General features: G+C 43.2%; 2 protein-coding genes across 6 annotated transcripts in view; one reads left to right on the forward strand and one right to left on the reverse strand.

Moving 5' to 3' along the window:
* Positions 1-13,927, forward strand: part of RNF11 (ring finger protein 11) — a 30,385-nt gene extending 16,458 nt beyond the window's left edge. The window contains exons 2-3 of the mRNA XM_053984734.1: positions 12,148-12,317; positions 12,702-13,927. Coding sequence (XP_053840709.1) covers positions 12,148-12,317; positions 12,702-12,873 — 342 coding nt within the window. The 3' untranslated portion in view covers positions 12,874-13,927. The remainder of the gene's footprint in view (positions 1-12,147; positions 12,318-12,701) is intronic.
* A 9,326-nt stretch (positions 13,928-23,253) lies between these two features.
* TTC39A (tetratricopeptide repeat domain 39A) overlaps positions 23,254-25,953 on the reverse strand; it is a 42,967-nt gene continuing 40,267 nt past the window's right edge. For all 5 annotated transcript variants that reach the window (XM_053985500.1, XM_053985502.1, XM_053985503.1 and 2 more), the window contains one exon: positions 23,254-23,442. In XM_053985500.1, coding sequence (XP_053841475.1) covers positions 23,322-23,442 — 121 coding nt within the window. In that variant the 3' untranslated portion in view covers positions 23,254-23,321. The remainder of the gene's footprint in view (positions 23,443-25,953) is intronic.

Below are 25,953 nucleotides of genomic sequence, written 5' to 3' on the forward strand. Positions count from 1 at the left end.
TTTAGTGTTCAGGGTTTCTGATGTTCCTCACACAACGTGAACGATGGGTTGTTGTGTATGGATGAGCTGAGGCTGGAAATCTCCAGGCTTTGCAGCTGCCCTCATGCGGGTGTGTCAGGGTGAAATGGGGCTTTGTCTTCCAACCAGTCAGTCCATATTTGGAAAAATGACCTCTCTGTTCTCATGTCCCTCCTCTCAAACAGTTTTCTGTTCTTCTGAGATTTTGTGGCAGCCTGAGCCATAATTCAGGCAAGTGCTTAAGTAGGTGCTCAAGTGCCATGTCCCTGGTAGTATTTGAAATTCTTACTAAGTGTGCTGCTGGGGCTGTAGTGGGGACATTGGTAGATTTTACCGATCCATGCAGACAGCAGGATGAATTCACTGTGGAAACTCCAAGTTTTCCTTCAGAAAGGCAGCTGCATATAAACAAAGCTCTGTCCTCCATGACAGTGGGTGTAAGCAGGGGAACGGTTGACAAAATAGAGGTTTTTCTTCATCCCATTGCAGCTGAACAAGATGAAGTGGGAGCTGCAGAGGCTGGGGTGGGCTCTGTGCTCCCCATCTCCCCCCTCACTTTTGCAAAACCTTGGACCTGCTTCAGTTCCTCCTTTAAAGCACCTACTCTGAAAGCACCTGTGCTGAAACAGATACAGGTATTTTTGCTGTGAAACCAGCCCAGGCAAGATCCAAAGATGAGGGTAAAAAGCTCCATTACACCATAGATTGAAAAGGCTGGTTTGATGGTAGCTCCACAGGCCTTTTTATTTTCTTATTGGCATCTGAATAAGAAGAGCCAGGTGTTTGCATGTACAGTTAGTGGTGAAGGTTGTACCTTATTTGTCTGTGAAGCTGAACATTTGCAATTTGTCCTGCTTGCACCAACAACTGTTTCATACATAGCAGTGAAATGAATCCGTGTTGTCTGGTGACACATTAAAGGGATGACCGGGTGCCCATTGAACTGTCTCTGTGCATTTAAAACTTCAAAATAGTAGGAAAAATGTATTCTGGAAATATTTCACTTGTATAACCAACTCCTGAGAGAGCTGTTTATGATTTCTCTACCTGTTCTTGGCACAGGCTTTTTTTCTGTTAGAAGGGGTTTGACAGTTGCATGAGATCACACTTGGATTTGTGCCCTGTGAGCTGAAAACGCAGAGTCATTGCTTGCGAGGACAAGACTTAGTTGGAAAAAATAGAAACACTGCCCTTGTGTTCACTGCTAATACTGCATCGAGAAGTGCAGCTCCGTCAGGCTTTAGTGTGCCTTGAAATTCATGCAGGCTTATAAATAGAGAGCTGCTTTAAAACAAAACCCAACAAACCAAGAGATTTAGAAATATTCATTTAATGCCTGGGACGTTCCTTTAAGATTAATAAATGACTGGATGAGATGAGCCAATAGGCTGACTCCGTGCCTCTGGCTATTTACAGCTGCTGCTTATTAACTCAGAGATGAAATAATTAATGTTATTATCAAATGATGCTAAACAAATAGATCACATTTTTTGTGTGTGCTCATTCTCTCTGAAGTGGGAGATGGCAGGGAGTGGGTGCCTGGGGGAAATGTCAATGTCCATGGAGTGCCCTGAGCTGTGCACAGCCCAGCAGTTCAGGGTGCTGCTGGCACCAATTCAAACCCCAGTTCCAGCCTCAAGATGTGGCTGAAATTGCAGAAAACCCCAGTCAGTTTCCCAGGATCTGGTGGAAGAGAGGAGCTGTTGGCTGGGTGGATGGTAGGGACAACTTCTCCAAGCCCCCTCACTGCCAGTGGTGCACAGAGACTTAGGCTATGTTTGAGGTGCCCCAGTGCATGGCAGGTGTATGTGAGGCTTTCCAGCAGGCTGATGCAGAAACATGCTTTAAAAAAAAAAAAAAAAAAGCTGTGGTTATGCTGTTGCAAAATGCAGCCTTGATGTATCATTTAACTGGCCTCAGGAAGCCTCCTGGCTGCCTGTGCACAGTCCCCTGCTGCACGGAGGCTTCTCACACACCTTGATCTCAGGGGTATCCACTGTCCATTAGAAATTCAGATGCCAAAAGAAAATAAAAAGGCCTGTGGAGTTGAGTGTACCATCAAACTGCCAAGGTGTGGCAGCTTTCTGCTTGAGCAAGCATTCGTAATTGAGGATGGCTTTGCTAAAAAGGCAATTAAAATATTTCAAATTGAGTACAAAGTTATGATGCAGTGAGCTATAGCACAGATTCCTGGGTTTTGGAACAACCCCTGCTGTCACGGGCTGCCTCACTGACACAGTCTCACAGCAGGTGCCCCACACCAGCAGTCTCTCTGCTGCAGGTTTTCTTGCTCTGTGGTTACACAGACCCAGCTCATCACCAGCCCTATCTGCTTTTTGAAGCTCTTCTGCAATACAGCGTGGACTGCTGCCCCTTTTCTCCCCCAAGTCTTTCATCCTTAGTAGAGCAATCTGTTTTCTCTCCTTTCCTTTTCCTGTGGCAGAGCTTTTTACTGCATGAGATTCCCACTCTCCTGAGTCCCTGTTTGCTGTGAGGCCTGATGGAAAATTCTTCTGTCAGGTGTGGCAGAGGTTTGCAGCGTGTGAGAGTCCTACGCTGCAGAGTCCCTGTTTGCTGCCTGTCCTGATGGAAAAATGTTCATCAGATTCCTGCTTGGCTTCCCTTGCTGGGGGAGCCATTGCTGGCCCACCTTCCCAGGCTCTGGCACAGCTTGGCCTCATCAGCTGGGCCCCGGTAAGGAGAAGGTCCCTATCAAGGTTTGCAGCAGCCCTCTCTTACGTTGCCTCTTCTGTGAGGTAACAGACTTTAAAAAGGACAGCTGTGTCCTCTTTCAGACCTCTCTTTGGTGCTTGCTTACAACCGGGTGGCTACAAAAAGGCAGTTTGTGTCATGGGCTAGGATAGTGCATGAATGGGGGGCAGATGATCTGAGGGAGCTGCTGCTGTTTGGTTTTGTTACCTGCGTTACCTCTTAGCTGAAGCTGAATTGACACCTCACGGAGACCTTACATAAGGGTGATGTTCTCAGTCTGGCTGGGACTGTTGTGTCTGTTTTAGGAACCTGATGTAGGAGGACCTACACTCCTCAATAGGATGCTTTTGGATGTCTGTGGAAAGGAGCTTTAGGCAAGGCTGTGAAACTGCATTCTGGGGAGTCCTCTTTGCCCAAGGAGGGTGCTTGTCATGTGTTGAACACTAACGCTCAGCCTGGAGATAATTTGTCACTTGATTTCTCCGATCCTTTGATATCCTACTCACTCTTTTTCTAAAATCCTTTCCTAGTTCTGCATAATATTTCTCTGCTTATAACATAATGTTTCTCTGCTTATAACGTGTTATGATGTTCTCATTAGTTCAAACTAGCACCCTTAAATACACACATATACGTGTCTATTTACACACTGAAGTACAGCCTGTATTTATGCCCCCCCTGATGGATTCACTGCTCGTGCATTCAGTTTATGTGCATTTTTATGTTTACTCTGTGGCTTGGCCCCTTGTCCCCAGTCTGTCCTCTTGGCTAATTAGAGCCAATTTCCATAATTTTGCTATCTGGTTCCTGAAGTCCACGGAAGGGCTGTTTTGTTCTTAGAATTGCCATCAAGCTGACCTAATTCTTGCCAGAAGATATATTTTAACACTCTTGCTATTTTTTAAGTGTTTGGAGTCAGGTTTTCACAATTGGCTTGAGTCCCAACAGGGGCACTCCTCCCATTTTCCTCTTGCATGCCTGTTCCCAACTTTCCCAGCAGCTGCAGAGATCACACTGTCAGTGGCAATGGCTTGTTTGCTTTCCGTAAGGGGAAGAGTCAGTCGGAGCAGTGTCCTTGGAGCCATTGCAGGGACGTGGCAGGACCCACAGTCCTGAGGCAGTGCTGTTTTAGACCAGCTGCAGTCAGCTGTGCCCTAATCCCCAAATTCCCTGAAACGGCGCCATAAGCAGGGGCTGCGTGTGCTTACTCAGCTGCACTGAGTCTGTTGGTTCAGTAGCAGTTCAGGGCACAGTGTGCACTGCTGTTCACTCTCGGTGCCTTGCACTGCCCACCTGAAGTCCCTCATATCCCTGTGCTCCTCCCTGGGAATGCCATACCCAGCCCTTCATACAGAGGACTTGCACACACTTGTCAGAGTGATGCAATGCTTGGGGAGCTTTGGGAGGGAGCTTTGGGCCAGGCCCACGTCTCAGGTGGCAGAAGCACGTGTGAGCTTTTTGTACCTGGGGGTGAGTCAGAGCCTCGGGGTGTTTGGGGTGTGCACGGGGACGGTGTCCGGGACAGATCCTGCATGTCCCACATCAGGGAGCAGGGCAGGGTGTGAGCAAAGCCTGTTTGCTGCTCTACACAGGGCCTGGCTCAGCGAGAGTCACGGTTGCCTGCATCCTCTTCCCAGGATGATCAATACCACCATTTTTTAGCTGTTACCCCTTTGATTTATACTGTAAACAAGTTGTGCTGACTGATATTTAGCCTTTGCAGAAAGCAAACATGTCTAAAGGAAGTGGGAACTATTCCCCGATGTCTATGTGGACTGTTCCTGTTCTGTCAGCTTTTCCATCATAGCTTCCCCCGTCTCTTGTGCTTGAATGCACCTCCAAAAAACATGTTAACTCCATTCCTTTGTTTAGGGTGTTCTTTTTCATTCTTGCTTCCTGCTGCCCAGCAGTTCCACAGCAGTAAGTGGGTGGCACACGGTAGGTTCACTTTACCTTTCAGCAGAGGAGACAGTCAACCTGAGGTATTTGTTTTCAGCCTTTTCCACCTCAGAACTGTTTTTTTCCCCTGGAAACTTCAAGTTTTTATTTCTTGCTAAATCTACTTCTCAGTTTTCCAGCAGCCATCTCACTTGAACCATAAGTGCTGTGTTTAATGCAGCCATAGCACTGTAATAACTGTCTGCTCTTGTCAGGCCTAAGGAGGGGTTTCTGCAAAGAACCACTTGGCATCAGTGGGAGAGAACATGTACCAGTAACACAGATGTGGGGTTGCTTATGGGGTAGGATGATCCACATTCACATGCTATTTTTCCACCACCAGCTGCAGAATTCATTGATGGTCCGTTCTGCTAGATTTTCTCCCTACCCAGCTGCTTTGCTTTGTAGTCCCTGGGGTTTACCAGTCTCAGGAGGCTGCATTTTGTGCCTGAGTGTCCTTAATTTAATGTTTAGGTGCAACTGTTCTTTCCTGGCTTTTCTCACTGCAGCAGCCTGACAGAAAAGCATGAATTTTTATAAATTGTTTATGAATCTTTTCCTTCTCAATATAAAAAGAAGCCTATTAAAATAAACATGCTGGGAGCTGTAACAAGAGGGCTTTGTTATCTCTCAGAAGTTGTGGCCTGATGCTGTAAGTTGAGCTGTCAGTGAAGCTGTCTGGAGGGAAAGAATCAATTCTCTGGTGAGCAATTTACTGGTCTGGGACACGTTGGTGTATAAGTTACTGACTTTCCTGAAAAAATTCACACTCTGATGTTTGATGGGATCTCTGGAGAATGGAACAAGGACACCTAAAACTGACACAAAGCTGGTGAACAAGAAATCAGCAAGTGGAATCATCAGTACCCAATGTTGACGCCCTTGAGTCAGAGAAACCTGCTGTGCAGCCTGGAAATGTAAAAACTGGCTGTGTCAGGAGATTGTGCTTCCAGGGAGTAATTACTGCTTTTTAATTACTGCTTTCCCCCTACAACTCCTTCTTGCTAGTCTTTTGTATTTTTTATGTATGGTTTGCCTTGATGGTTAATCAAATTTCAGGAGACTCTACAGGGCTGCAGGTGATTTCCATCTGCCAGGTGAGGCTGGGTTTGCTCTGGCCAAGCTGCATGGGCACTGCCAACTGTTTGTCTTGACAGTAGGTTGATAGCCTTTTTGGGTTTGTGTGACAGCACAGGGATGAAACTTGAAAGTCCTTTTCTCACAGCCCTTGTCACTGTCTAGGAAAGCAGCAGGCAGGATACATCTACTTTGTACCTCCTCTCTCTGTCCCAGCCCTATTTTTGGTAGCAAAGCTTAGCTCAGGGGACAGGTGATATTTTAAGAGTCAGCAGTCAGGAGTCACTTTCTTTCATGGTTGCTACTCTTCCAACTCTTCAGATACATTTATTTCCCAGTAATTTCAGTGGAATAATTGTGAAGAATGCACAAGAGAGTTTTACAGTTTTGGTTATAGTGTGAATGAGGCTGTGCCATCTCTGCAGAACCACTGTGGCTTTCACCAAAAGACACCTCTCTCTGAAGTGTGATCCATGACTCAAAACAGGTGTTGCTTCTAAACTGGAGTCAGCAGCTGGAGAAACACAGCACAGATCCTGCAGGTTCCTCTCCTGTGTACAAAGTGGTTCCTCAGTCTGTTTGCATATTTGCAGTGCCCAATTCCTACAATGCCAGAATTCTTAATAATTTTTCCTTAGGAGCACCGTGGTGGGAAGTGTGTGTGCACATGTGTCTGATCTGTCTGTCCCAGATGTCCCCTCCAAAAGGGAGAGGGGAGACGAGGGGTTTTTTCCTTCAGAAGAACTTTTCAGCGTTAAGTTGCAGCTATTCGTACTGAGTGACTACTTGTAAGCAGAAATATAAAAAAAAATGGGTAACAATTTCATTACATGATGTTTTATAGCAACTGCTGTTCACCTTTATAAATTAATTACTCTCTTCTGTATGGCAGAAAAAGGCTTTTATACTTGGCAGGCTGCTCGTAATATTCTAAGGATTATTAAAAAGTAAGCTGTAGTTGTCGTATAATGCATGTTATAATGATGCATGGTTTTACATTAATATGTCTTGGGGGAGGATATTATTTCAGAATGTGTATTCATATATGGATGGAGTTTTGAGTTTTTCACCCTGATCAGAATGACATTCACAGAAAAGGTCCCTGGACCATCATTCCAGCAAGTTCTTTGTGAGTAATAAAGTGGTGAGAAAATTTCATCAAATTCAGCAGGAATTTTTGAAACAGACCTCAAAGAGCACAATTTGTTTTTTTCTCACCTCCTGACTTTACATTTATGAACTGAGGTTGTTCATATGTAGGTGAGTTATTTGGGCTGCTTGCTCTCCTTAGAGGTGAGAAAGCTGGGGAGCAGCCAGGCTGAGCTGTGTGTGAGTGGGGTGATGAGTGCTGCAGGGGGGCTGCAGTGTAGGGGGGGCTGGTGTGTGTGAACCAGGGCAGCTGCCTTCAGACATCCTGTTCCAGGCAGGACATTTGCAAGTCGAAGGGATTTCAGAACAGAGCTGTGGGAACAGCTGGGGAAATGCAAATGGAACTGTTATATTTGCATTAATTAATTAGGCAGCAACCACAAGGAGCATAAGCACTACAGCTACTGGTTTAAAAAGTGTGAAAAAGATGTAGGATAACATAGTTAGGGAGGTGTTTGTCTCCTCTGTCGGACTGAATTAACAGATACACCGCTGATCTGGTGATAAAATGCAAATTAATATCCCAGGGTGAGACACACAGAGAGCACAGGATTAGGTGAGGAAGAAAATTTAGAGAAGGAAACAGGGCAAAGCAATCAGTAGAGGAAAGCAGAGGCTGTGGAAAGGATCTCAGGGAGAGCAGTGAGGCTTTAATCTTGAACTATTTGATGTTAGGAATTATTCATCTCACCTTTGACCATCCTGAAAGGATAATTTGGGCATGTTGGTGCAATTATAAAAACAACAAACAAAAGCCCTGATAACATACTGCTGATATGTGGTGTAGAAGGATCTTAAAATAATCTTTATCCAAGGATTAAGAGTTTCTGATCTACTAGTGACCTGTTTTCATTGTATTACAAATTCATGGTACTTGCAAACACAAGACAAAAAGGCTGTAAAACAAGAGAAAAGCAGATTTACAACAGCATAAGTTACTAAAGTAAGTTGCATTGATGAGGAAACTTCAAACTAAAAACCATGCTTGGTGAAACCTCCTTTTTCTAGTCAAGAATCCAAAGTGTGCTTGGAAATCTTTGTGTAGAAAGTTTCTGGGCCTTTTAGGCCATGTGTGAAAATGTTTTTTTTCATTAGGAGTGAGAAATGCAGACCTCCAGATGCCCTTTGATTTCTTTCCCCCCCCAAAGGGGGAGGAGCTGGGGTGAGATGGAGACACAAACACTGCTGTAGTCCTTGAGTCTGAATTAATGCTGCTATTTTTAAGGGCTGAATAAACATTGGGTGTGAATTATTCCTGTGCACAGAAAGCCAGGGAAACTTGTGCTGATACCACTGACTTTGTGAACAAAGAGAAGTTGTGTATCTCCAGGATTATGGACATCTGAGGTGTTTCATCATTACTAAATTCTTATGGGGAAAAAATACTTGACTAAAGCAAATTAAGTGCCAGAAAGTGATTTTTATTTCATTGCCTAACAGTAATATGTGGATTTGATTATTTGTTTTGGCCTTTCCTAGGGGTTTTTGCACAAAGTAATAGAGTTAGCATGAAATTTCATCTTAGTTTGAAATGCCTTACATCTTTATCAAATGATAAATAACACAGACTTTGGCTAGAAGTTCAGTATTTTGTAATTTTGTCTGCAAAAACATTTTCCATGGTCGATAAGACAAATGTGAGACACCAGAGCAATAAATTCGTGCTCGTCTTTGGAGTAAAATAATAATTACGTGGGTAATACGATCTTTTTTATATACACCCATGTCAGGGGGCCTCTGGCTACAAATGTGAGCTGAGTGAAGTCTCGAGTCATTCCCCTTGAACACCCCCCTGGAGGAGCAGGACCTTGGTCAGTGGAAGCAGCTTTTATAAACTGTGAGGGATTTGCAAAGGGATGATAAACCCACATGGGACCAGCAGCTTGGAATTATTGCTGGATGTTTTAACTCCCAAAGTCGCTGCAGAGATTGGGTAGTGGAGAAATGCAGGGCTGCAGCTGCCACGTGGCTGCGAGCTGGGCCAGCGCCCAAGGGGCTGCCAGGGGGGCAGGAGCCCAGCTCCACTCAGGGCTGGTGGGCAGGGTCTGCTGAGGGACCTGGGGACGCCACTTTGCAGTCAGAGAAACCCGGGCTCTCAGATTCTCATTAATAAGTAGTTCCAAATAGTTTTAGAATCGTACAGGTATGAACACACCTTTTCTTTTTAGCTGTTGGAGGGGACAGGGCTGGTTTGAAAGGGTCAGTGTCAATGTACCCTATAATGTGACACTGCAGCGTGTGTGGCTGTGCCCTTCATTTCCCTGGTACATTCATGTGCAGGGCTCAGTTTGGGCAGGCTTTTAGCAGCAGTCGGGAGGGGAGATCAAAGTGCCACCGGGCAGGGTGTTCAGTGCCTGGCTATCGAGTGGTCTCTGTGGTTTATTTACAGTAATTTGTTCTGCATTTTTCACAACAGCCACACCAACCCCAGCTCTCTGCATTCAGGAGCGTGAGGACATCGTGGTGAAAGACACCACCATTTTCACCCAGTTACTCCTTTGACAAGAGGTTCTTGTCTAGAATGTGAAATTGTAGAAGCCCCCAGCTGGCGACTATAAATTCCTGCCTTAATGGGCTGTGTCAGACATGTCGGGGTGGCTGTGCCGGGAGGGAACCTGAGACTGGATGCCAAAGGGAGGAGTTTCCATCCAGCCTGGCAGCCGGGAAAGCATTTGTGTGCTTGGCACGGGAAGGGGGCTGGGGGTGCCTCCAGCCCCTCTGCAGAGAAGGTGACACCCAGGGGAGAGGGGACTGCAGTAATGCACAAGTGGCTTCCCCAGCTGCAGGGTCCGTCCCTCAGTGGTCAGTCACAAGTGCCTGTAGAAGACTAGAACAAGAGAATGAGGTTTTGTTCTTGTCTGGCCTATCACAGGTTTAAAAGCTGTGTTGATTTCCTGTCCAAAACTTAACCAAAGCAGTTGTTGACTGGGCAGTGTGTGACTGTTCAGGGTTCAGAGAGTTCAGACTGCTCACTCACTTCAGAGTTGTCCAGACGTGACTGTTCTAACTCACAGCAGTTAGTACCTGTAGTTTCCTTTTGTTGTATCATTTTTGCTGAGACCATCAGTTTGCTGTTCTTCTGCTACAGACATTCACCGTCAGTTTTCATTGCTACTTTAAGACATTTTGAGGATTTCTTGGATCTTTTGTCCTCCTGTTTTTGCCTTTCACTGAATTTCTGCGTTATCACTTGCAGCCATGGCTTCAGCCAGGGGAGCTGTGTTAAGTACAGTTCCCTCCTCTCTTCCTGCCCACACTGGCACCAGCCTATGCTGTGCCTGTGGTTCATTGTACTGCTCTTCTCTTTTTCCTAGGTGTGAAGGAGGGTACATCCCTCTCCAATGCTGCTTGTTCTCTACATCTGTGTAACAAGTGAAGGAGGTAGCAGTAATGTCCTGCTATTGCTTCAATAACCTGTTCAAAGTACAGTAAAGCCTTGGGAAAAAAAAAGTTACTGATAGTTTGTGGTGTTAAGTTCTTGAAATGTGAAACCAGGACCAGGCTCTGCTTTGAGCTGAAGTGTTCAGTGCAGAGGGTCTGCAGCATTTTTCAGGGGAAAATGCTTTATTTTGCTGGCACCAAACGTTGCAGTCACTTTCTGAATACTGTTATATCTGACAGGCCAGCCCTAGGTTCACTGTCCAAATGATGATTAGAGAATACTTTAGGTAATTTAAAATACTAAAAGGCAGCTTATCCAAAAAAATGCTGTGATTCTGTGAAAAATGGTTCAGAGTAGTCAGGAAATTAATCACTTGGAGAACCCCTGGCGTTCTGTCTTTTGAACCTTCTCATAATTCCTCTGAGTTCTGCCAGGAAATGAGAGGGGGAAATCCTAGGCTAGCTAAATTAAGAGATGACTGTGAATTTTACCCCACAGCTGAATTGCCAGTGGCAGGCACTGTGTTCAATGAAGAATTGCCAGGCAGACTTGTATCTGTAATTAGCATTTCTCACAAGCAAGGGCTTCTGCTGCTGGGTGGCACCAGTGTTCACTCCTGGGACAGTTTTCTCCTCGCCTTCCAGGAGTCCTGGCTGGCTGTCCATGTGCTGTGATTCCTGGCAGTGAAAGAAAAGCTTTATTGGGTTTGACAAATGCAATGTTACATGTGGGAGGTGACCTATGCTGCCTCAGCTGCACACACCTGCCCTGGGCTCAGCTTCCACCAGTGTCCTCTAAAACAGCAAATTTGGCATTTGCCAAACAGATGATTCAGTGCATTGTGTGTCTGATGCAGCAGGTTTATTTTCAGACACATCTGTAAGTTGAAATTTTTTTCTGCTGTTTAAGAAGAACCATTAAAATGGGTCTCTTGCAAGAAATTGCCTCCCTGTTAATAGCAGATTTATGGCTATTAGCCAATACTGTCCTAATAGAGTATCTTGTTCAAAACTGGTATTTATGTACCAAAAAATGCTTTTAAAGCAAGTAAATTAAATACCATGTTAATATAAATGGTAGTGGAAATATCTGATCTAAAGTTCATTAATAATCAAAAGAAGCTTCTCAGAATGTGGTCGAGGAAGGACTGCATAATAGCTATATGTTGCCTGTATTTCTTTTGAAAATATATACCTCAAACGTGTCCATAGTTGAATCCAGCTTGGAAGGACTTGTAAAGTCATACTAGTGTATGAGAAGAAACACAAAACTTGGGTTACTTATTTAAGCTGTTGTTTGTGCTGTCCAGGTAACATTCTTTTAACACATGAAAATTAAATCTACAGTTCTAGATTTAAGCTTATGTGGCCCACAGCAATTCACATCAATTTTAGATATTGCAGAATAATTAAAACCTTCCTCTCTAAAAATTTTGAGAGTAAGCAGTGTCTTCATCTTTCCAAAGAATTCTTCCTGAAGGTAAAAAGAAGATAAAATTCATAGAATCTACTTTCAGTTGCAGATACTGGGGCTCTCCCTAAGCCCTTACAGTGCTCAGTTCTGTACCTTAGCACTTCACCAGGTGCCTGTAAGGTTTATTTGCCTGCTGGCTTGTGGAGTTTCTTGTCCATGTGTCTCTTGTATGAACAATTCCTGGAGATCAAAAGCTTTTGCAGAGAACAACCACGAACAGCTCCTTGCTCTAATACTGCCCTCAATTCTCCATCCTGTTCTCATTATAATTATAGCCCCAAAATTGCAAAGTAGGAGTGGGAGTTCATACAAATATTTGTAGGACTGTGAATTGTCCTGTGCCGTGGAAGGCTGGGAAAGCTCTGAGGTGGTTTTTCATGGGAACGTTTTGCTTGCAGGAGCAGGTGCCCGTTCCTGTGTATCACCCCACGCCGAGCCAGACTCGCCTGGCCACGCAGCTGACGGAGGAGGAGCAGATCCGGATAGCGCAGCGCATCGGCCTCATCCAGCACCTTCCCAAAGGAGTCTACGACCCCGGCAGAGACGGCTCCGAGAAGAAGATCCGAGAGTAAGTCCTGGGGCCGAGTGCAAGGGATGTGGCTGTTGCCTTGGTTTGGGATGCTACCCTGGGAAACCTGACCTTGTCATCCTGGGTTTGCCTTATTTCAGGGACTGTGATTTAATGTAGCTTTAAAAAAAAAAAATAAAGTCCTGCAGAAGGCTGATGTAGTGAGTAGCATCCCTGCCAAGGGCAAGGGGTTGGAACTCCGTGGGCTCCATGGTCCCTTTAACCTAAACCGCTCCATCCATTTGAGGCTCTTTACTTTATCTTACACAAGGCTTCTTCTCACAGTATCTACAAATACTAAAAGCATCCAGGAATAGATATTACACTGTTTTTAATTTCCAGATTGGCAACAGCAAGCTTAGTATTTTATTTTTCCCCTTCCAGATGTGTCATTTGTATGATGGACTTTGTTTATGGGGACCCTATCCGATTTCTGCCGTGCATGCACATTTACCACCTGGACTGTATAGATGACTGGTTGATGAGATCCTTCACCTGTCCATCCTGCATGGAGCCAGTGGATGCAGCACTGCTTTCATCATATGAGACTAACTGAGCCAGGGTTTCTCTACTGAACCTTCGAGGAGACCATCCACTTCAATGGGTTTGATCCTTTTGTCATTCAGCCCAAAGAGCCAGGAATTAGGAATTAAGATCATGCACAAAGTATACATTTCCTAATAAATAAATAAAAAAATATTCCTGAATGGCTGCAAATATTGGAAAACATAGTATTTTAGAGACTATAGAAAAGTAGGTTGTTATTTTTAATGTAAAGCCTTGACCCACCATTGTCTTTTAATGTTTGTTCTTACACCCATATATAGGAATTGTGTAAAGTGTTACAGCAACTGTAAATGTTTAAACTGCGTGTATCCAATTTTATTAGCAGCAAGATAAGAGTATTTTTTTCCTAAATAAAGTAACCAGTTTTGTTCTGATTCTTTTCACAAGTCCTGGCATTTGGGTCAAGGCTTTATTGAAATCTACATTTTATAACACTGGCACAAAGAAATAGTTTTAAGCTTGTTTGCACAGTTCTTTTTCTTTTTCTTTTTTTTTTTTTTTTCCATTGGAGATGGAATTCATTGCCTTAGGTCTTTTTAATAGTGTATTGTTATTGTTGGGCTGGCTCTATGCTTGAAAACCAGTTTATTTATAACCTGTTAAAAGTGCTATATTTTGTTTGCAGTTAGGAATATGCAGACTTCAAAGTGATCTCCTAGCTTATAAGCAAACTGAGATGCATTATCCCTTTTCTACAAGTGATACAGATTATGAAGATATGACACAAGTCCTGCAGTGAAACTGTGGTTTCATGGGGTTTTTTTATAACTTCCTTTGGTTTCAATGAAATAACAGTCCTTAAACTTTAATATGTGACTTTTAACTTGATCAGATTAAAAGTGGGCCAGATGAACAATAAATAGTTAAGCTGCCATAACTGAAAAAAAAAAATATTTGGAACTAATGTAGTGTTAGCATTGATCACTTATTCTATTTTTTTCTCCCTTAAATGGTTGTCTTGGATAATAGCAAATGGATACTGCATCTCTCGTTCTTGTAGTTCTTAGGTTATCAGAAGTTAAGAATAAACATACTGTATCTCAGTCTCCTGTATTAAATGTATCTGTTGAGTCCTGCTGGCTGGCACATCAGTCCACCAAACAGGAATGAATGCAGAGAGGAGAAAAATAGACTGTGTTCTGCACATAAATGCAAAGTTTATATAAACACAGAGTGTCAGGGTAGCAGTGGAGGGGCAAACAGTCCTGCTATAGCCAGAATGACACAATTCCCTGATTTCTGTAGCAAACAGTATGTGCTTGTTAAGAGAGGCTCCAGCAAAGATTGTAGCTGTAAAGGCCTTTTCCCTCTTAGCATGCTTTTCTCCTTTTTTCTTCTCCCCCACTCCCTTGATGTACCTACTGTGACTTCTGTGCATTCAGTGCCACCCTGACACAGTGAGAAGCCCTGGTCTCATGAAATGAAACACAATCTCAAGTTAACCACAGCAAATTGGGGGATATTCTTTGATTGTGTTTCAGATGTAGTTTGAGTTCTTGATACAACAAGTTGTGTTTAAAGACCCAGGTCCTTTGAGGACTTAGTGCATTTACAGAAGAGGAGAATTGTCATTCTGTGGGTTATGGATAACTGGTCAGCACAATGGAGAGTCAACATTTGTTTATTATTCCTGCAGCTGACAGCACCCTACTCCCTTAGAAGAGCTCCAAGGAGCAGTCAAAAGGAACTGAAAACACACTGCAGTTCTAGATTCACTCAAATGGCCACACATTTATCTGGACACAACGTTTTGCTGAATTCATACATACCTAATTACATGGATCAAAATCTGGGAAGAGAGACCTGAAGTTGTGCAATATCATTGTTCCTTTTCATCATTCCATGTGTGTTCCTTTGTGTCCTTTTTGTCTGTTTGTTTCAGGGGTTGGGTTCTTTTTTTTTTTTTTTTTGGTAAAACAATGTCCACATTAAGTATTCATTTCTTTATCTTGTTAAAACTGGCAAATGAACAATTTGAAAAAAACAGTGTTGTCATGGTGGTATTAATCTTTATTTATTACAAGACTTAAGAAAGATTAAAAAGAAGTAGGAAGTGATGGGTTACTGAGCTGAATGCTTTCCTAGGCAGCTGACACCTGAGCAGCTGAACTTTTAACTGATTAACAATAACTGATACTGACTGGGCTAAGGGAAGAAATTACTTCTATTAAAATACTGGTTAAATAGCAAAAAGGTGTGAAGGGCTGAAATTGAAGGTGATGACACAAGACCATTACAAAAAAGTTCAAATTTCAGCTTAAAGACAAATGTGTAAATATAACAAATAAATCAAATTATTTTTCAAGTTTTTAGGTACAATACTGTTCTGGGTGATTTCTAATTCAAATGCAAAGAAGAATTGAGCTAAATTTAATGCAAAAAAATGTATAACCTGAATTTTAGCTAACTGTGGAACCAGATCTGTGTCTTATTTCTACCATGTCTAAGATGAAGGTACATTTACCTCCTGTCCTAGAGGTGTCTAACAATTACTTGCACTTTAAACACATTAAGGCTGTTCCCAGCTGCAGTCTCCTGCAACTGAGGGAAGGGAGTTGGCTCTGTCTTCACCTGAACCTGTTCACTCAAAGTTCTTCTTATGCCAGGGTGGGCAGGCCCATAGAAAATGTCTGCAAAGCAGTTTGAAGGAAAAAACAAACAAAACCCCCTCTTCAGCCACTGTGTGCAAGTAGCTGAGTTTGGAGGTGCTCAACAGCCCTCAAGAGCTGTTGCTTTGAAGCATTTTCATAGGGCCTGCACTGTGTGATGAAAATGCTGAGTGCAGTGATGGCATTAGTAACTTGGAGCTGGAAGTGGCACAGCAGCCCAGGCACAGACCCAGCTGGGCTGAGGGATCAGCAGGCTCCATTCCAGCAGCACAAGGGACAGGGGGTGTGAAACCCACACGCCCCAGGTCAGTGGCACCACATCACTGCTGTCCCCTGCACTGGGAGGGAGCAGCACCTGCACCCAGGAGGCACAGCAAGGACGTGCTTGGGTTCCACTTGAAGATTAGAGTAGGAAATGGATTTTGTCTCCTGCATGAGAGAGAAACTCCCACAAACCTGAAGCCAGAGATGTAATGATAAGTAAGGAATACTCAGTTTTGTACAGACCTTTGTGCTTAAAAATTCCTGCATGCTACGGGAATTACCACTTTAATCATTTTACATCTAAGGATGGTAATCCTTATTACTTGTTGCCAGTTCATTATGTAAATCTGGGGGAGAATCATACATAAACAAACAAACCCAGCCCAGAGCATTTCTTTCTAAGGAACATGAGCCACATAAGGGTTTAAAAGCTCTTATGGTCTTGCAGCTTCCCAGGGCTGAAAGCAGTTCTGTGTTTGGAAGGCTGACAGTTTCCAGTGGCAGAAGGGTACACTTCTGGGCTGAGAGATTATGAAATACCTGAATTTACTTCAGTTGCCACAGTTTCAGGACTTCAACATTTCCTGTCCTTGTGCAATCGTGGTAAAGATGAAAATTCTTTTGAGTCAGACTGTCAGTGAAATAAATAACAAGATGGCTGAAACTAAACATACAGGGTCTCTCAGAAGTTAAATCCTGGATTAAAAGGACTCAGGAAATAATGTGGATGCTGGCTGATTACAAACTCAGTTTGTTACAGATACCACATTTTTATTAAAAAATACATTCTAGTTGACAACCTATAAAACACATGAATAAAATCTGTTCAGAAGAACCCTTCTTGACTTAATACCCAGAATAAAAATTAGCTTCAAGGATTAACTTTTCCTTTTATATAGCATTTAACTTTGAAGAATATAATTTATGCTAACCATCCTTTGCAGATTATCTTGCATTTAAACCTGTTCTGGGATAAGAGTTCAGGGCTTTGGAATTCTTAGTATGAAATGCAAAGTTAATGCTTTGTGATAAAGAGAACAGTCTAAGTGCACTCTGCTAAAGCATCTTTTTGATTTAAGCAGAAGAAATAACTCTATTTTCACGCTAGTAGCTGATTCATTACAACATCCACTCTGCTCTGACACTTTGCTAAGTAAAAGCTGCAGAGAGGAGTTTATAATGAAGAAATCCTTTGTGCAGAGTCCTTTCTGTGTTCCCACAGCCCCGAGGTATTTGCTTACTCAGCAAGAGGGGCCCAGCCACACGGAGCGTGCACAGAGAGCCCCCAGCCCTCCTCTGTCCTCCCAGCTGGAAAACAAGCAGCAGAAGCTTAATAAACCTGCTCTTTGCAGCACCAACCCTTACAAAACATTTGTCTTTCTTTCCAAGAAGGCATTTCAAGAGCTCTGCACACAGCAGTAAATGTTGGATTCACCACACAGTGCACGGGCCCTGGCTGCCCACACCGAGCACTTTCCCAGCCTCACTCTGCTCCGTGGCTGCCCTTTTGCCAGGGCTCTCACTGCACCACGACAGACAGACTTCGCCTTTTCAGCCTCTTTTGCCCACACTTCTGCCACGTTAGCAGGAGCTGCCTGTGTAATCCAGGATTCACGCTGGGGAAGCAGATTGAGGGAGGCAGACAAGGCAAGAATTCAAGGGGGGAAAGGATGAATCACTTCTAAATTGTTTTCTGAGCAGGACAGAGCCATCCCAGGCACTGTCCCACTGAGGCAGAGCTCTGCTAGTCCAGAGTGAAAACTGACGCCCTTCAAATCTAGAGCATAAAACTGCATTTTTGTGAGGTTACCCCACTGAAGGGCTCTTGCTAGATTGCCTGTGTGCCTTGGGATTTCATCTTCTAGAAGGCTGCAAACTGCACAGTCCTGCAGTGTGATCCTACTGCAAGCCATTAGTAAAGGCCTTTAACATCTGCATTTTCCTCAGCCATCAACAAAGCTGTCTTTTCTTTTTAAAGTATCTTGCCTTTTTTAAGTCCTGAATTTAATAAATAGTTCAAGCAGTTCTGATAACTTTTCAAAAAGCTTTGGCTCCAGAACCTGTTACCACTGTGTGTGAGTATACATACATACATAGATGGTTCATGTATATTTATATATGCTTTTCTTTGTGTGTGTGTGTGTGTGTGTGTGTGTGTGACAGATCAGACAACAACAAAGACTCTGCATGGAATTCCTGCTGTTTCTTAGGAATAACAACATATATTTGCATCAGTGAAAAGCCCAGCCAGCATCACAGAATGGAAACCTGACTCAGGTATCCATAAGCCATAAGAATGAAAGGCAAATCACATTTTCACAATTGCATCAGTCATTGGAATAATCTCCCCAGGCAATGTTAGATCTCCCAACATTGGGTACTTCTAAGATTCAGCTGGACAGGATGCAGGGCCACCTTGCCTAGCATCTGCTTTTGGCAAGACAGGTTGGACCAGATGATCCTTGAGGTCCCTTGCAACCTGATATTATATCTATGACTGAAATATCAAAACTGTAACTGGCCCTGATGTTTGCATCTAAAAACCTCTGCAGCTGCACAACCTTAGTGGTGGTGAGAGCAGTGCTGGGTACTGTACCCAGAAGAAGATGACACTGAACATGAGCCATGTAATTCTAGGATCCTCTGGAGTTAACAGCCTTGCTTCACTCCCCAGAACGAGTTACTGAACTCTACTGAAGATACAGTTCCTGTTCCCCATCTGCAGAGCAGAGGCAGCTGCAGGCATCTCACACCAGCACCTTCCCCAGAACATCAGGGCAAGCACCACACTGACAAAGCACCAGCTCCTCCTGGGACTGCCCCTGTGACACAGCTGACACCAAGCACAGCCCCGGGTCTCCAGCACTGCAGACAAACATCCCACACAGCTCCAGCACCAAGGATGCTGTTCTTACCTTCACACCCTGTGCGCTGCAGGATGAAAGGAATAGGAAGAGGAGAACCACCCAGAGTATTGCAGCTTCTGCCTATCTTCCCTTTCCACCACATCACTACATTACTTTTAGGCCACAGGCCTGAAACTGCTGTTCCTGTACTTTGCTAGCACAAGATAAACTTTTCTTTGCCTTTTTTAAAATTGAATCAGCCCATAAAAAGAGCATGCAGGGGGTTATGACTGCTCTGTTTTGTATTCTTCCTGTAAAACAGCCAAGGAGAGAGAAAGCAAGTAGATTTCCCTGCAATGCATAATTCTAAATAAATGTTTTGCCTATGCTTAGCCAGCAATGAAAGTAAGTAGGTCCTGAGGTTTAAAAAAAACACAGAAGATAATGGAGTACAGCCCAGTCCTACAGAGTCATGATTGAATTTGAGCAAACACTATGCAGAACTTTACCACAGTGCAATGCAGGTATTTATTAGCTCTGTTGCTATTCGTAAGTCTTGGAGACAAGGATTGACTGAGCATGTCCTTAAAGGAAAGTACTTGTATTTTTTTTTAAAACACCTGAAGCAAACCTAGATAGCATCTTTTAAAAATATTCTATGATGACAAATCATTCAATTAAAACACTTGCTGGTACACGCTGTGCACATCACCTGCCACCAAAATGTATTTGCAGAACACAATGAGAAAAGAAGCAAGTTCTTTTCTAGTCTGTTCAGGTTGCCCAATCTCATTCATCAATGATGTTGCCAACCATTACCCATTTTCCTGTAGAGCAGTAAACAACATGACTCACCTCTTTATCTTCTCCTCTTCCTCCCAGAGGGGGAACAGTGTTGAATGCGTTGTTTTGGTCATTTCATATACATTTGCTTTGTTTTTATGCTTGAGAAGGCAAAGAAATGCAGCTTGCAGGTGGAACTGGAGGCTGAGTATTGTATTTAAACTCCTGGGAGTGCTTTTTGCATTCTGGAACTGACCTGTAGGAAAGCTTTGTCTCACATGGAAAAGCATTACTTGGTGCCTTTGTTGGGCCAGAGGAACACAAGCTGTCAGCCTGTGAGCTTTTAGTCCTGGACCCAGGCCACAGATAACTAAAAATATTAAAGCACTCAATACAGAATTTAATGCCAAAACCAGTGTGAAATGGGAGGAAATGTTTGATATGGTCCTGATCTATGCTTCTGTATTTCATAAAATGCTGTTTCCTAATCCAAACTTTGAGGTGTAAACAGCCCAAGGCCAGGCACAGTCAGAAGGGGACAGAACCTAAACCACCCATCCCTGATGGCACGTGTGAGCTGTGGATGGCAAATGAACTGCCTGTCAGTAAGCAAAGCAGGCTCCTTTGACACAGGTGGAGTTGAGCAATCTTAAGCGTGTGTTTCCAGATCACAGTATCATGGTTGTGACATCATTAAATTCTCTTCTAACCATCCAGAAAAGCTGCGCCCAGGTCCAGCTCCAGCCCAGCATCCTTCACCCAACAGTTTGTATCTCATCTCCTGTTACTCACAGGAGCTGGGGGCTGATGCATTTGCACCTGACCAGACCTCAGCAGGAGCTGCTGGCTCTTCAGCCCTCAGTTCACTGGGAGACCTTGCACACAGGGATTCCACATCACAGAGCTCATGATAAAAGGGATGCCCCTTTCACTGCCTTGCCCTTCCTGCCAGCACCACTTTCAGGTGACAGCATTGTCCCATGGGGCTCCACAGCTGCTGCTGCAGACATCCAGGAAACTGAGTAGGAATTTTTACCCCTCCCTGGTTACTGGCAGGAAAACACTTCCTAGTTTAAAAAAAAATACATAGAAGAAGAAATAACGTTTGTGGGGTTTATGATAAAGGTCCTACCAAGTGCAGAAAACTTTTCTCTTGTCTGAGTTAGTAATTTTTGTCTTTGGGTAAGGTCTCTGGCTTTGCTGAGGATGAGGAAGAGCTGATTGCAGCAGCTAAAGCTGGTGCAAAGAGTGAGTTTCTCAAGCATTGCTCAGACAGTTCGGTGTTTGAATGCAGAAGGAGCTGCTCCTTCTGCAGTTGAGGTGTGGATATATCCATCTGCAGTCATACTTCCATTTCCTGAATCTTGGGCCATGCTTTGGTCTCTGATGTGCAATTCAATGACAATATCTGCTATTTTCTGCTGAGTACCCTGAGGGGAGAACTCACACCTTTGTGCTTCCCCTGATTCACTGCATTTGGGACTCCAGACTGATGAAGCACTTTACTGTCCTGCAGAGCTGCTCCAGGCACCACGCAGCAGCTGCTGGAGGAGCAATGGAAAAACCAGCCCAGCATCAACCTTCCAGCCCAGACTGAGCCCAAGGAGTTTGGATCCCTGTCTTGGAGGAGCAGCAAAATGAAGGAACTGATGAGCAGAGTGATGTTGGGCAATTGCAAATGTAACACATCAAAAAACTTACACAGTGACAATGCACCGGACCTTCCACTCGTCTTCTCCTCAAGTGAATCCATATTATTACAGTCCATAAATCCTCACTGCATAAGGAAGGTGATTATTTGCTATGGCTTGGGAGCCAAGGAGTCAGAGTGAAATATCACAGTGACCTACAAAGCACTCAGCTGAAGCTGGAGATCAGGTCCACAGTGTGACTGGTGCTGGTGTTTGAGATAAAGATTAGGAAGGTTATGAAAACCTTAGGAAAATCTTGGGATTTTCATTGCTGCAAAGCAATGAAGCTGGCTGAGTATCACACAGTACATCCTTTTGTGATCTATCTAAGATCAGGCAAAACTGAGTTGTGGGTGAAATTTCAAAGAAGAGAAGTGAATCTACACTCAGAAGGATTGTTCACTTTCTGCAAAGTACAATTTATGCTAATTTTCACGTGGCATTGCTTGCTTAAAAGATGCTAAGGCTGCCAAAATATTTGAAAAGGACACAACTGGAAGAAGAGGCGTTATATGCATGAAGTAGAACAAGAAATTTTTTTTATTCTATACAAAGAATGACTGAATTTTTACACTGAAGTTTTGATGTGCGGCATGTAAATAGCATAACTGTTTATACTGAATTTTATCTGAATCAAGAAATTTATCAGAACTGAATTTATCTGAGAAAGTCACTTTAAAAAATGCATTCTTCATCTATGATTTTTAACTTGCAAAGACTTTTATAAAGGGCATCTATTTTTAAGATAACGCAAGTTCTCCATGTTGAGGAACTGGTGGTTCTGTCTCCTTGCATATTAATCTACAGTTATAAAACAATTTTATTTCCTTTGAGGAGGCAAAAGCAGAGCTATAAACTCTCAATTTTCTCTTTTGCTGGGAACAATCACTTTAGAAAGGTATGCACTGTGAGGTACATAGATATGAATCTTCCTGACAAACGTCTCCATTGGAGAAAAAGGGCTGTCAGAAGACCTCCCATCTCCACCCATCAGAATGGGTAATGGGGAAGAAGCTCTTTCAAAAGGGAGGTAGAAGTGTGTCCCAAAACCCCAGAGGCATACAGACATGGAGCTAGCCTGGAGAACGGCAAACACAAGGCAAAGCTGTGGTACCACTGACTTCACCAGTTTTCCAGCAAAGCAGGAATTCCATGGCAGCAGTGGAAGGCAGACCCAGCTCATTGCTCTATTCTCAAAGCCCCTTACACAGAAAATCTCCCAAAAGATCAATAAAGAGCAGAAGGGCTGTCCTTTGTGCTGAGGGAGCCTGCTCCAGCCCCAGCTTCCTCCCACAGGGAACATCAGCCTTGTGCAACAGGGACATCTCAGCTTGGGAATCCCAAGAGCAGTCACTGCAGGAAGGGCTGCACTGTCACAGTAACTCCTGTATTGCTCCAGCCACTGCAGTGTTGCCATTTCCTAAATGACCTTCAAGGACTTGTGCTTTCAATTTGACATAAGCTTCAGATCATGTTCATCTGACAAAAGACATTTCCTAAGAACCTCCCACTGTCAAAGAAGAAGTGATGCAGTTTTATGGCATCACCACCTTTATCAATCCTCAGTAAATTAATTCAGCTGCTACAAACAGCAGACTTGACAGGAAAACCAAACTAAAGAAAAAGTCAAGGTACTTGCATAAGGGAGACCATTCTTTTCACCAGCAGGGTTCTTGCAGAAGCAAAAATATGACTGGTGGGAGCTGGTAAAGAGAAGCTTTCTGTGCACAACTAGATATGCCCAGGATCCAGAGCTCCTCCCTGCTGTGAGATTTTCTCCCACCATTCCAACTAAGCGGGTACTGGGAAAAAGCAATGCTTCCTTCTCAGCTGCTAGCAGTATGGATCCAGACAAACATTTAGAACTAACTGAGATTAAATCTGGAAATCTTAAAGTTTTGCTGTTTGTTTTCTTTTCAAATGTTCCCCTTTCACTAAGCAAGCTACAACATAATGTTGTGAATGCAAGAAAAAGGCACACAATTGAAAAATGAATTACACAGATGTAGGTGTGTGCAAGTGTCAAAAAGCCACTGTTGGAAAAACAATATTTTTCAAGGTTATGGTTGGTTTGAGAGATTTTTTGCCATGTTATTACACTAGAGTAATGTTTTATGCATCACCTTTGAAATTTTAAGTTATTTGGTTTTTCACTGACTTGAAAGAGAAGGAAAAATAATTCTAAAGTGTCAGTAATTTTCTGCACCAAAGTTTGCAACAAACAGAACATCAAAGAAGAAAAAGTTACGACACTGCCGAGGCTCCACAGTGCATTCCATTTTCTGGGGCGGATTTGGCTTGGTGCAGGGCAGCTTGAATTCTGAAATGTGTCCTTGTTTCCATGGAGTAGTTCTTGTAGTTTTGTCTGAAACAAAAGAAGATCCACTCCAATGAATATATATTTTTAAAACATTTCTAAGTTACCTTTGTATTACTGTTTTAAGCAAAACAACAGCAGACAGAAAAAAATTCTTTCTTCACAAGTTCCTTTGTTGCCTACTCTAAAATACAAGGCATGTGTTCCTGGCCAAACAATGCAGCTCTTTGTTCTTTATTTGTAGTTCCACTGTCTGGCAATTACCAGAAAAATATAGCTTAGTAAGAAATTGAATCTGGTCCACTCAATCAAAATATTGAGTCCATATTAATTATCTGTAACATCTACTTAGTTTACATTCAGAAATTAGAAAATTTTTCCCCCTCTCAAAGAGTAACTGACAGATTTGAATATAAATATTTTCAGCATTTTAAAAAATTACTTTAATAAGGCAGACTCATTTCAAGAAAGTAAAGAGGAAGGGAGAAGAAAAAGAGAAAAAACAGAGAGAGAGAGAAGGGAAACTGTCCTGATCCAGAGGAGGGAAACACCCCATCTCCATCCTATGGTTGCCAACAATGTGAATTCTGTGTGTAGAAAATGAAGGCAGAAAATTTGCTGCTCCAGATCTTGGAAAGAGAAAGTGGGCACACACCAGGTTCCATATCAGCTTTGGAGGAGCAATTCACCATCCCAGGGAAAGACTGGCAGGATTTCCACCACACACATTTAGTACCTAGCTCCACACTGTCATCTGCCTATAGTTTCCAGTAGTTCTGTCATGCTCTAACGAGTTACTGGAAGATTCAGAGAACCTGTATTTTCATGGAAAAGCTTATATTAAAAAAAAGAAAATTTGCCCCAGGGCCACATAGAAATTGCAGATCCTACTTAGTAGGAATTAACATGTCAACTCCTACAGGATGGATACAGAATCCAGATACAAAACAGGATTAGACCATGCTAATTTTCTCATAGAAGTTATTTGTAATTTTTACAAAAACATAACATTAAGTATTAAACTCTGTGTATCTTAACAGCATTTCAGTTCTAAATTCATAATTCAAACCAAGCATGGCAGCATGGTATCTGTCTGTGGCAGTGCCAGTCTCTTGGTGAAAACAAGGAATTCCATGCCCATCCTACACCAGCTTATAAATTTATGTATGCAACACCCAAGAGGCTGACTGAGAAAAGGAGGTGGCCGGGTTCTGCTGTGTGCTGATCTGAAACCCCTTGGAGTTTTTCCTTTAAATGAAATCGATTTTGTCATGCCGAGCCTGTATTTCTCATGAGTACACTGATATTCTTGTTTGTAGTTTACAGTCATACAAATACAAATATTTCCATGCATGACCAAGCCAAAGCTGTTTATCATCTCGTCCCACTCTTTCTCACAGAGCTCAGGATCCAAGCCAGCAGCAGGACGTGGATTTAGGTCAGGCAAATCAAACGTCACACACCAGCCAAGCGCTCGCCTGCGCTCCTGCCAACTGCAAACTGAATTCTGCAGCCCCACCAACGCTCTGCCCTCCCTCCCTGTCTCATGGCTGCTGAGACATTCAGTGTTGGCAGCTGAAAGCTCATAAACCCAGAGCATTTTAATGCCACAGGTGAAAATGTAAGAGCTGCACCTTTATTTATGGCTGACTGAAACAAGGGGGTTTGTAATGAGGGTGGGGTTGGTGTTTTGGTTTTTTTTTTTTTTGGTTGTTTGTTTGGGTTTTTGTTTGGTTGTTTTTTTTGTCAGTCATTACAGTTTTCAAGAGTTCTTTGAGCACAGCAAGTCTGAGTAGCAGCTTTCATACACTGGGCACAACACATTTTTAGAGCTGCTGTCTGTTAAGCCAAACACCTTCTCCTGAGGGGACCTGAGACACTCAGAGCTGCCAGGCCAAGCAGCAATGACAGAAGTTCCAGCTGGAATCAGCAGCTCCAAATCATTCATTTCTAGATCTCTTGTTAAGAGAGATTTGAACAAAGGAAATGGGGACAGGAGAGGTGTGTTTTGAGGAACATGAAACCAATTGAAAAACTTTCCACCGCACTTTGCTAATGCAATTTTTGTTGCTCTTAGTATCTTCCATGAGTCTACAGAGAACGAGGCTCAGAAGCACAGGAGATTAAAGATTACAATATTTTAATTTTTGTGCTGACAGGCTTTTGGCATAATCTTTGGTAGGCTTGATTTGCTACTCTGGCTTGCAGAGTTGCCTGACTTGGACAAAAAGCAACATAAAAACTCTATCTGACCTCTCTGACCCAAGGGCAGACATCAGTTTTGTAGCTGCTCACACCTGTGGCAGTGACTCTGCACATCTGGACTCATTCAGGACCCAGGCAGAGGTGAACTACCCTGCTGCTGCTGGATGCTTGAAGAGGGGGAGAGTTGTTTGGGTTGGATTTCCTCCCTCCCCACCACTGCTAAAATTTTGGCTCAGCAGAGAAATAAAGGTTCAAACAGAGGCAAAACCCATATTTTTAAAATTTTATAATAAAGAACACACATGATCAAATCCAACTTCCCATAAACCTGCTTTGCTAGAAAAATCAATCACA

This window comes from Vidua macroura, chromosome 9, assembly GCF_024509145.1.
Source record: "Vidua macroura isolate BioBank_ID:100142 chromosome 9, ASM2450914v1, whole genome shotgun sequence".
Lineage (NCBI taxonomy): Eukaryota > Metazoa > Chordata > Aves > Passeriformes > Viduidae > Vidua > Vidua macroura.